Source organism: Ictidomys tridecemlineatus, chromosome 3 (assembly GCF_052094955.1).
Source record: "Ictidomys tridecemlineatus isolate mIctTri1 chromosome 3, mIctTri1.hap1, whole genome shotgun sequence".
NCBI lineage: Eukaryota > Metazoa > Chordata > Mammalia > Rodentia > Sciuridae > Ictidomys > Ictidomys tridecemlineatus.
The window spans coordinates 74550475-74561956 of NC_135479.1; the positions used below are offsets into that span (position 1 = coordinate 74550475).

The 11482-nt window shown below is 51.8% G+C and overlaps 1 protein-coding gene and 1 long non-coding RNA gene across 5 annotated transcripts; one reads left to right on the forward strand and one right to left on the reverse strand.

Moving 5' to 3' along the window:
* Positions 1–68: 68 nt before the first annotated feature.
* Slc26a6 (solute carrier family 26 member 6) lies at positions 69–8648 on the reverse strand. 4 transcript variants are annotated; one of them, XM_040269668.2, is made up of 21 exons: positions 8487–8644; positions 7720–7877; positions 7498–7637; positions 7243–7353; positions 6555–6718; positions 6226–6390; positions 5998–6150; positions 5599–5681; positions 5366–5513; positions 5006–5119; positions 4834–4911; positions 4415–4510; positions 4218–4324; positions 3984–4053; positions 2822–2914; positions 2632–2736; positions 2149–2241; positions 1234–1410; positions 983–1037; positions 584–720; positions 69–345 (listed from the first exon to the last, which is right to left on the reverse strand). In XM_040269668.2, exons 2-21 carry the CDS (start codon positions 7836–7838, stop codon positions 331–333), a joined length of 2223 nt encoding a protein of 740 aa, XP_040125602.2. In that variant the 5' UTR covers positions 7839–7877; positions 8487–8644; the 3' UTR covers positions 69–330. The 4 variants fall into 4 exon arrangements, 2 of the variants coding, with proteins under 2 accessions (XP_040125602.2, XP_077899282.1); XR_005726608.2 differs by lacking the exon at positions 983–1037 and having other exon boundaries at positions 8487–8647; XR_005726609.2 differs by lacking the exons at positions 983–1037; positions 1234–1410 and having other exon boundaries at positions 8487–8648.
* Positions 8649–9803: 1155 nt separating this feature from the next.
* On the forward strand, positions 9804–10984 carry LOC144376244 (uncharacterized). Its single transcript, XR_013436480.1, has 2 exons — positions 9804–10018; positions 10687–10984. It is a non-coding gene; the product is annotated as an uncharacterized LOC144376244 (long non-coding RNA).
* Positions 10985–11482: the final 498 nt, after the last annotated feature.

Consider the following 11482-nt stretch of genomic DNA (forward strand, 5'->3'; position numbering starts at 1 on the left):
CAGAAGCCAGAATTGTCAACCATCCAACTCCCCAGTCAAGCCCCCACCATGCCATGGCAAAGCCTAGAGCTGGTTAAACAAATTTTTATTCCTTAGACTGAAAATAGACATTGGCTCCCTCCCCAAGCCTGGCCAAGGCCAGCCAGACCACAGTACCCCTCTTCCAGGCCTATAACCTGAATCTGGATTCCTAAAATCTCTATCCCTGAGTTGTATGTATGTATGCACCAAGGGGCTCCTGAGTGGCACATGCGCAGTGTGAGGGTCTTCTTGAGGGTCCTCCATCACAACCTCCAGAGGTGAGCAATCTTGGGCAGGGTAATAACACAGTCAGAGTTTGGTGGCCTGGATAGACAGAGGAGGGGAGGTTCTAGTCAGTCTCCAAAAAACACATAACAAACCACTTCTCCAGGACAGCAACCCCTGTTCCCAGGAGCAGCTTAATCCAAAGACAACTGGAGAAGGAAATGGGTCCACTGAGGGCAGAGCTAGGTCAATAGATGGACTTCCTGGAGTTAGGGTCAGGTTGGGGACAAGCAACAGATTAATAAAAAACAGCCTAGTGGGCCAGAAACAAGCTTACCAAAACAGGGCTGATGGGGCCAGACTTTGAGTGTTGGAGGGCAAAGGTCACAGCATCATGAACAGAGACAAAGAGATGCCGTTTTGTTATAGATGCATCAAAGAACTGCCCAGCCTCCAACTGGGTGACCACAGGACCTGTAAGCAAGGAATAGGTCTCCTCTGACTCTCAGGACATTCCAGCCCCAGATACCTTTATAGTGTTCTGATGTCTGCCACACTATCTTCCACCCCTGAGGCTAGAGCTAGACACCCAGTCACTCCCAACACTTGACTCCTTCCTCCCAGGGCACCTTTGATCTCCAGTTTCAGAAACTTTTTCCTTGTGATTCCTGGCAAACCTCTCAGCAAAGAGTCCCACCCTCTTCCTGGACCATCCTGTTATCCCCAAGCAACGCACTGTGGCAGGCTGCAATGTACACATCCACCTCAATCTCCCGGAAGTCACGGAAAATCTGCAGCAACAAAAGGGACTGGACTCAAGGGAGGCTCAGGGATTCAGAGGGAACACTTGGGCAAGCTTAGGGGAACAATTTTTTGATGTTCAGCTTGCAAGGTTTGGGGGCATCACCATGCTCAGAGGGATCTCAGCAAAAGTTATGGGGTTTATGTGGAAGCCTGAGGGGCCATGGCCTGCCTACAGCCCCTTACATTCTTTAGGTTCTTGATGCACACAGTGTCTACAAAGGAGAGGGCACCCAGGTCCAGGATGAGGCTATGAAAGTCCGGCTGAGGCAGACCCAGGGCTTTCAGTGTAGGCACAGCTATAGCCTTGGCATCTTCTTGACCACTAGCCACAATCTCTTCCAGCTCATTCTCTGGCCTTGCCTGCAGGGGAACCAGACATGTGGTAGGACAGCCCATCAGGAAGTGAAAGCAGGGAACATACAAAGCACCTTAGGGACACATGGGATGAGACACAGGAGTGTGCATATAAATACCCACATATAGAGGGACATACAGGGAACACATGATGACACAGACATGGGGGAGTCATGTGTGTACATAAGACAGGCAGTATAGATACATGGGGACATACAGGAGAGCATGCCCAGATATTCACACACAGCTGTTACCTCCTGGGCCCAGGCTTAAAAGGGACACAAGAAGGGAGGATGCTGGGAAACTATATTCCACCATCAGCCAGCCCAGGTGGAGTGGGTAGGGGTACAAGGACCAGAAGAGACACATGCATTCATGTGCACACACTCACACATAGACACCTTGGCAGCCTGTTCTGTTTGAGTCTCTAATTGAGTGTGGCATCTCTATGTTCCCAAGACTTTTCCCATATATTCAAGCCCTTCCCTCCCTTCATGAGCAGACTCTGGGATCTATAAATCCAAGGTCTTCATCTAGGCCTGAGATTATAGATAAGAGAACAAGCAGAATTCTGTTTCACCATAGGTCTCTCCAGAGTATCAGAGCCATCACCCTATTTCCCCAGACATTGGTGCCTTCTCAAACCCAATTTGGTTGGGGTCCATGACTTTTCTCAGGAGATGTGTAGACACCCTCATCTCTACAGCTCATGGCTGACCTCTCCTCTTCCACCTCTAGCCTCACCTTGGTCTTAGAGCTCTCCACATCATTGCTCTTGATGTCTCCAAGATTGGTATTGACATTGATGGAAACTGAGTTGTCCTGGGAAGAAACAGCCTACACAGGGGAAGAGTGGAGACAGGAAAGAGTTATTCCCGCTGTCATATGACAACATGTCAGGTAGGTAGGTCTGATGTAGATCCCAAGCTCTGGAAGCTGTGGGATCTGGGGCAGCCAAGCCACAGGGCTCTGACCAATTCTGAGAACAGCCATAAAAATGGAAGAGGACTATGATGATTCATACTGTCACCAGTATAGGGACAACAAAAGACCACCAAGAGCCCTGCCAGGGAGTGAAACAGGGAGGCTGGGAGACAGGCTGAGGGGGGAACACTGGGGCAGGGGCAGAGTTCAATAGTGAGACAAGTTGGCTGGGGTCAACAGCAGACCACGGGCAGAGGCCAGCCCAGGGCAGGGCCAGGAGTCAACCACTGGAAGGGGCCCTGCCTGTTCCTGGGGTGACTTGTGTTTCTGTAGGCGCTTCAGCTTCATCTCCTGCTTCTTGAGCAGTTTCTTCTTCCGAGAGATGAGGTGATCAACATCCACACCACACTAGAGGTGAATGTGAAAGAGGAGGATGAGGCACTCTGGGAAGGCAAGGGGCCCTCAATCAGTCCCCAAGAGACCTCAGTCTTACCTTCTGCTTCAGTGTGTCACTGTAGAGCTCAGCGTTGGCAAAGTATATGGTGGCTGAGGAGCGGAAGATCTTCACACCTGGGACCTCCCTGGCCTGGGGATGGGACAGAGTTATAGGAGAGCCAAGTCCTCTCCCTCCATTGTATCCTGTTCTGTCTTTCCTCCCCAAGAGCACCCAGTGCCTGGCACCTCCCACCCTCTGTTCCCAGCCTTTGGCTTACTCAGAGGTGGACTCCCCATCCTACTACTTCACTCCTGCCTCAGGTCCTCTCCCCATCACCTCTCCTGCTCTTTGCCACTACCCAGATTAGATTTTGGTGGTGGCTAGGCCTCCTCTTAAGATCTCCAACCCCTGTTTTTTTTTTTTTCCCTGCATGTAGACATAAAGATTCTTCTAAGCTGTCACCCCAATCTCAGTTCCCATCCCATTCACAACACAGCAAGATCTTTACTAGGCATTTAGGCCTGTGCCTCATGGTGCTTCCTCTCCATCCAGCTGAGCTACTCCCCTCATGTCCTCTCCCATACCTTAGATCCCTTGGTCCCATCCTTTACTCTGTCTAATCACACTGTGCTCATGCTTTCAGTCTCTATGTCAGTGGGAAGGGACTTTTTTTTTTTTTAACATTTACTATTTGTAGTTGGACACAATAACTTTATTTATTTATTTTTATGTGGTGCCGAGGATAGAACCCAGGGCCTTGCACGTGCGAGGCGAGCACTCTACTGCTAAGCCATAACCCAAGAAGGGGCTTATTTTATTCCAGATCCCTATCCCCTGTGCCTGCCCCACAGCCTTTTTTCCATCATTTGGCTTAAGACTTCCCAGGAGGTAAATGATTAGAGACTTAGTAGCCGCACTGATGAGATCAGGAAACAGCCTATGTCCTAGGACCCTGATCCTCTATATTCCCGACCCAGGATGGCTCTAAGACTGACCCCTCACTAGACCTCCAGACCTACCTCTCCTTCTGTCCCTTCTTAGCCCCTCCCCCTGAGTGGGGGTTATAGACCCAGACTCCTCACTAAAAATTCCAGAGACCAAACCCAAAGTACTCTCAGCCCACTGTGTCCTTGCCAGTGTAAAAGAGATTGACATGGGTTTGCTCTGCCTCTGTTCCACCCAACTCATGCTGCCCTCCTACTCAGCCCCTGCCACTCACATCTGAGTACTCTGCCACGTCTCTGTAAATATCCGTGTCTGACACCTGCCCCAGGACAGAGTAGTGAGGTCTGTGGAAGTGAAAGTGAGTATAAGAGGAGGAGGAGAAGGGAGACATGAGGGCACACTGAGGAGCCTGTGGTTCCCCCTTCCCCAGAGACATGAGGAAACCTAGGGGGGAGCCAGTGTTCCCTTTCCAGCTGGAATGAGGGAAGGACTAATAAGGTTGACTCACAGCTGTGTTCGGACCACTACAAGAAGCAGGGAGAAGGCTAATGCAACTGCCAGGCCAAGGTCCAGGTTTAGCAGGATGGTGGCCACAAAGGTCACCAGCCAGATGAGCTGAGAACAGAGGGGCAGGAGTTAAAGAGTATAGAGGGGCCACTGGGGCTAAAGGCCCCAATCCCAGCTCTGGGCCCCCAGGTGTCTTACCAGGTCTACACGATTTTTCTTCCACAGGGAGCATATGTCAGCAAACTGCATCAACATGCCCTTTAGGTTCACAATAATGGTGGCTGCCAAAACTGCCTGGGGTGGAAGGAGTATCACCAGGGCTGCTTATAGGTGCCTAGATATTGACCTCAACCATGTAGGCATGATCTAGACTGACCCCAAGAACCTGGTCAGAACCCCAACCAACAGCAATGACCACCCACCCCAACTCTAACAATTTGGATTTGACTGAAAAATTCTAAACCCTGACCCTTGAGGCCAAATCTCACCCTATAGATCTCAGCCTTAAAAATCCAGGGCATGATCTTATATTCTTGCCCCTTACTTGGGTATAGACTAAACTGAGACCCTGGCCTTACCAAAGCCCTGAAAACTGGTTGGGTAGGGCAGTGGCTCACCCTAGGTAGGTCTTGGAAGAGTTCTCCGAGTTTGAGAATGATGAGGAGGATAAAAAGAGAAGAGACAGCTCCGGCAACCTATGGGATAGGGGCGATGAGCAGGTGGGGGCAAGCAGGGGTAAATCACCCTGGAAAAGAAATGTGCACCCTCACTCCCACATCCAAAACCCACCTGTGTGTTGCCCCCAGTGCTTTCTTGTACCAGACTCCGGGACATAGAGCAACTCACAGGAAAGCATTGGAAGATACCCCCAATGAGGTTACTGAGGCCAAGGGCCACCAGCTCCTGTTGGGGGAACATGGGTGTGAGGAGACTTGCCGGAGGTGCCTGGTCACTGCTCCACTATTTAGCTGATGCATCTTCAACCCCCATCCCCAGTTAAGGGCCTTCAAAGACTTGGCTGCTGTCCCACACATCTTTTTTCCCCACTCTTAGTCCCACACAAGTCCTATCTGATCCTCCCTACCCACAGCTGCTGGGGACTCTGTACATACACCTGGAGGTCCCCTATGTGTCCCTCATTACTCAGACCTGGTTGCTGTCCACACGGTAGCCATGTCTCAAGGCAAAGATCTTTCCCAGTGAGATGGCAATGGCAAACCCAACCACAGCGATGGCGAAGGCATTTCCCACAAGCTTTACAAACAGCTGGGGGTTGGGAGCTTCTGGGGATACCAGTCTGAAAGAGGCATCTGTGAAGTCAAAGAAAGGTTCTTTCCCTGGCTACCCAGTCCTTCCTGCCCTGATAGGGGGCCAGAACTTACCCTGCAGGGATGTTGCCCACAACATCCACCCCAAATCTCTGCTTCAGGCCTACACCATAGGAAATGCCTGTAGCCCCAATGAGCTGTGGGGAGAGAACAGAATCAGGGGAAAAAGGTACAGGTATTATTTTCTGGGAGAAGGATAAACCCCTTTGGGAGAGAGGGGACACTGAAGCAAAATTTTCTGAGGGAAGGGTGAGATTCTGTCAGGGGTGGGGAGAAGCCAATGGCAGATTTTTGCTACAGTACTCAAGAAGCTTCACAAGGGCCACTTCTACCAGCTTCTACCTCCCTATCTGGAGGTTCCCCATACCCCCATACCTGGGATCTATCCTCACTTGCCTTTTTCCCCTGCCCTTCAACACCCAAACCACAAGCAATTCCCCCGTAAACCCGAACCGTGAGCAATTCCCCAGGTATCGGCAGGGGCAGATACCGCTGCAGCTTGTCATTCAACAGCTTCACCATCACAAGCACCACCCCGGCCACAAGTGCAGTGATCACGGTGCCGATGACACTCTGGGGCAGCTTCCAGCAGACCTCCAGCACTATCTGAGGAGAGGTGGGGTCACAGCCAGCACTCAAGTTCATGGGGCACATCTATTCACCCATCCCACCCTTACTCACATAGATGAGGGAGAGTGGCCCCGAGTGGCTACTCAGCTGGAGGCCAAACACATACTTGAGTTGTGAGACAAAGACCTGCACAGATGCAGCTGTGGTATAGCTGCGGACCAGAGGCTCTGACAGGTAGGTGACCACAAAGCCAAAGTGCACCAGGCCCAGCCCCACCTGTGGGATAACAGAGAAGAGTCAGGGGAGGCAGGAGTCCTAGGGGTGGTCCAGGGCAGATGGAATCAGAATCAGAGGGGATAGTGAACAGAGGGGACAAAAATAGGATGGCAATAATCAGAGAATCTGGGTGCTGGGGAAACACACTTCTGAATGTTTCACACCTGGAAGAGTCCAACCAGAACACTGAGTGTGGAGGCCAACTGCACACGGGTGACATCTCTGGCTGTCTCATTGACTGTGGAGTTTGAGTCCAGCAGGAAGTTCTCATCTGGGGCTAGGGATTCTGTCACACTGCCCACCATCACAGACATGACAGCAAAGGTCCCTAAAGGGGCAGAGCAGGGCTGGTCTGAAGGGAAAAGAACACTGTCCTCCCCTGGAGCCTTGGTCTTGACAGTGAGGCCAAGATAGATCTAGTTCTGGACAAATATCCTTAGACCATGGCTATACAAATGGCAGCAGGTCAGGAGGGAACCCTGAGGCTCATGGGTTCTTAAGGGTACTAGAAATGCTACCCTACATTATATACCTTGTACCATTTATGTCCATTGGCCTAGAGACAGAGACATTCCATGAATTGGGGAAGAGGAAATAACCTGCCTTGGCCTCTTAAATTCCCTCATTCACTTACATCCTCCTGGAGTCAGGGCTTTGAAGTACCCTGAATCTGTGCTCCCACAGTCAGTGACCTAGTCCTGCCTGGGGATGACAAATGGGCCAGCCTCCTAGCAACCCAGCAACCATTCTACTCTTTCCCTAAATTTCCCTGCCCTGTTCAGCCCTCCCTCATCCTGTTCTCCATGGGGGATATAGGCATCCTCCCAAAAGTCTAGGCCTGACTCTACTTACCCACGGAGATATGCCGGGAAGTACCAAACAAGAAGTAGATGAAGACTGGGTAGAAGGAGCTATAGAGGCCAAACACAGGAGGCAATCCAGCCAGGAGGGCATAGGCTAAGCCTGGGGGAAAAATGGTAGCAAAGCAGGCTTGAGATGAGGATCCAAAAGGTTGGAAGAATCCCAGCATGGTTAGAGGCCATGTGTCCAGGTATGGTATATCACAGATCACAGGGACTCTAGGTCAGGGCCTTGAATGTGGCTCACCCTGGGGAAGCTGCATGATGGCAACACTCAGGCCAGATAACAGGTCACCCAGGAGCCAGTCACGCACAGGATAACGGGGTAACCAGCCCAAGACCGGGAGATGTTGAATCAGAAGGGCACGGGCCCGTGCATGGGAGCACCTGGGGACACGAAGGGTATATATGAGGGACAGGGGCTACCTGGGCCCTGCCAGAGTCCCCAGGCCTTTCTCCCTGGCCTTACTTCAACCATGTTCTCCACTGATAGGTCCTAGGTGTCAAGTCCCAGCGCCCCAGTTCTTCCAGTTGCTCCTGGTTCATCAGTGGCCGGTCCACATGGTAATCTTGCTTCTGCAACTCCATTATCTATGTTGCAGACAGGAGTACCTGTGTATCCCTTATCTGGGGGATGAGATCAGAGATACAGTAAGGATACCCCTTACCCAATCTTCCCTACACATACCTGGGAATAGACAGTCACATACTGATTTTTTCCAGGCCCTAAGATCAAGGTAGATCCAGCCCCAAGTTGGTCCCTGCAGGCCTCATGCCCACACCCAAGCAGGGGCAGTACCTGAACTTTGGCTGGTAGAAACCTCTTTCTGGGCCAAAGTCCCTCATGAAGGGATAACAAGAAGAACACGACCCACACTTCCAGCCTAGGTGTGGCTGCCCAGCCCTGAGTACTGGTCCAGGTCCAGGTCCAGGTCCAGGCTGACTGCTCCTCCTAGCCCCCTCCTCCTAGGCCCTTGCTCTTCCTGAGTCAATCCCTGTGTCCTTATCCAGCTGCCTCACGAACCCAGATCTGGCTGGCCGAGAACACATTTAGGGAAGGGATCCAGCAAATCAGAGATCCAAGTCTTCAAGCAATTCTCTCCCCAAGCCTCAGTCCTCCAGATGAAACTCTTTCCTCTAAGGGAAGGACTGCTTTGCCCCTAGGCCTCTAGCCCCAGAGTGCAATTTGTAGACAAGCTGGGGACTGGGTTGGGGAAGCCAAAGGATGGTTCTCACCTGGGTGGATCTCTGAGGAGAAGGGGATCTTTCTTGAAATTGGAAGTTCTCACCTAGGGAGAGACACTCCCATCTGGAAAGGGAAGCTCTCCCCTGACGTAGGGAAAGTCACCTGGGAATAGAGCTTTCAGGGGGGAAAGCCTTCACCCCCAGGCAAATTCTGATCTGAGGTAAAGTTCTGACTTGGGAGGAATCTTTTATCTGCCTAGATGCTCCTCTCTGAAGTGAAAGACCTTAAAGAATAGGAGATGGAGGTGGGTGGGTGGGAGAGGTAAGTCTTATCTGGGAAATACTCTCACCTAAGGGGTAGGCTCCCCATAGCATGGGAAAAAGCTCTCTCTTGGAAATAACTTCTCAACAGGGTAGGGGTGGTAATGGGGTTCTGGAGCGGGAGGGTCTAGCATAGTAGGAAAGCTTTCACTCATCAGGAGAGTTCTAACCTAGAAGCTCCAACCAGGAGAGGATCCCACCTGAGGGACAGGAACTCACCTAGGGAAAGCCTCTAACCTGGATGTCCCGGTTGGAGGGAGGGAGTACAGCAGGTGCAAGGAAGATCCTCAGAAGGCTCCGCTGTTTCACCGAGATCTTAGAGACCCCTCTCCCCTCCTCCGTAACTCACTCCAGTCTTCTTAAAGGGCTCCCTCCCTCGCAACGCAGGACGCGAGCCTGGAGGGCGGAGCCTTGATCCTTGGCCCCTCCCTCTGGGAGAGTATGGGGCCGTAGAGCTAGAGCTCTCATTCCCAGGTCAGTTATACAGCTGGGCGGACAAGGGCCCCAGCTGATCCACGGGCCCCAGCTGATCCACAGGCCCCAGCCAGAGACTCTCTTGCAGCGATCTTCCGACCTCAACGCGCCCCAGCTAGCACACCTCTTGGGCCGGCGCTCCTCCGCACGCAGCCACCTCCTTGAGGCCCCCCGTTAGCCCTTGGACAGCATTCCAGTGGCTTTACGCTCCGCCCTCAGGGGCTAGGGTCGCACCGGCTCCCACCCCCATCCCTCGCTGCAGAGGGGCAGCCACCTGCGGGAAATCGTCAAAGCGGTAAACCGGTTGGTTGGGAGAAGGAAAAGCCTACTCGGGACTTAGCGGTCCCTCTTAAGAAGCCCAGGCCGGGAGCCCGCGCGGGGGCGACGAGGCTGCCCGCGCCTCTCGGACAAGCAGAATCCGGGCCATGCCCTGCACTCACCCCAAAGCATCAGACAGCCCCAAGGCCCTCAGGCTTCTAAGCCAACAGCTCCAACAAAAGGCCGCTTTCGGACGAAGGTGGCGCCAAGACAGGGTCGAGGTGGGCCTCTAGCTCCCAGGGCCTAATCCTGGGGCAAGTTGGGGAAGGTTTGAACCAATCAGCGTTCTAGGGGCAGGGACCAAAGCACGCTTTCTGAGCGGGGAGAGTCGGGAGAAGAGAAATTTAACCCCTTCTTCACCCCGGGCCTGGATTTTTTCTTGCTCCCCCTTGCGGCTCGCCTAACGGTCTGCCAGAGCCTGATGGGACTGTGGAACATGAACCAAGAACCAGAGCGGGACTGGCAAGGAAGTAAGTACTGGCCAGAACCGCGCCTCCAGGGCCCTGAGTGGATGGAGCTGATCCCGGTGCTTCGCTGGGTAGTATGACCTGATGTGCATGAGGTCTTGTGGGGCCTCTCATATTTCCAGGCTGAGGGCGCCACCCTCAGGCTTTCCCTTGGAGAGCAGGAGGCATGTTTCTGAGACCCACGAAATGTCCCCAAGGCCTCCTCTTCAACTCTAGCTAGTGAGGAGGGCTCTGGACAGGTGCAGGGAGCCCAACCTAGGCATGGTGCCTGGAGTTTCCTCCCTGAGCCTTGGAGGAACTCAACATTCTGGCCAGTTGCAAGTCATGGAAGGTGGGAGGAGTCTGGGATTGTGGCTCAGTGGTAGAGTGCTTGTCTGGCATGTGTGAGGCCCTAGGTTTGATCCTCAGCACTGCATATAAGTAAATAAAATAAAGGTCCATCAATAACTAGAAAAATATTTTTAAAAAGAAAGGCTTGTGGGGATTAGTGCTGTCAATGGGCAGCTGCAAGGGCAGCTCCTAGAAGCTGTTACACTCATGTAACAGTGGTTCACTTTATGCTTTGGATATAGCCCTTGCTGCTCTGCCATTGCAAAAATTTTTAAAATGGACATTTTTTTCTCTCCCTCTTTCCCTTCTCTTGCCTAATCTTTCCCTGTCCCTAATCTCAGAGGAAACAGGATTACCTTTCTTCCCCATCCTAGGCAGATTTATCTGTTCTTGAGTAATCACCCACCATAGAAACAAAGTAATCTGGACTTTGGGGATGGTATCAGAAGATCTCAGAAATGACTAGCTCCTAAATAACAAGTGAATTACAAGTTCAGTAGAGAATGTAGCCTTTGAATCACCTCTATAAAAGACCCCTGTTCCTGTTGGTAGGCAGAATCACAGACTCTGGGAAGGGAGTCCCCTGTGTTTCTCCTTTGCTAGCAAAGCAATAAACCTTCTTTTGGCTTTTTCTCAAAACCGTATCCTCATTGTTGGACTGGATTGGGGCAAAGGACTGCAACACCCAGAGCAAAACAGTAACCAGCTATAGGCATGGTGGCATATGCTTGTATTCCCAGTGGTTTGGGAGGTTGACACAGAAAAATAATGAGTTCAAAGACAGTCTCAACAATGGCAAGGTACTAAGCAACTCCTGTCTCTAAATAAAATACAAAATAGGGCTGGGGAGGTGGCTCAGTGGTTGAGTGCCCCTGAGTTCAATCCCCTGTACCAAAAAAAGGTGGGGGAGCCAGTCTTAGCAATTTAGCAGGGCACTTAGCAATTCAGGGAGACCCTGTCTCTACTAAAATATGTTTTTAAAGGGCTGGGGATGTGGCTCAGTGGTTAAGCACCATTGGGTTCAATTCCCAATACCAAAAAAAAAAAAAAAAAAAGTACTTAGCCAGGGCTGCAGGCCCTGAACACTAAGTAGGTCCTCATGCTTGACCAGGGAAGAGATTTCCTTGGCACCCTACT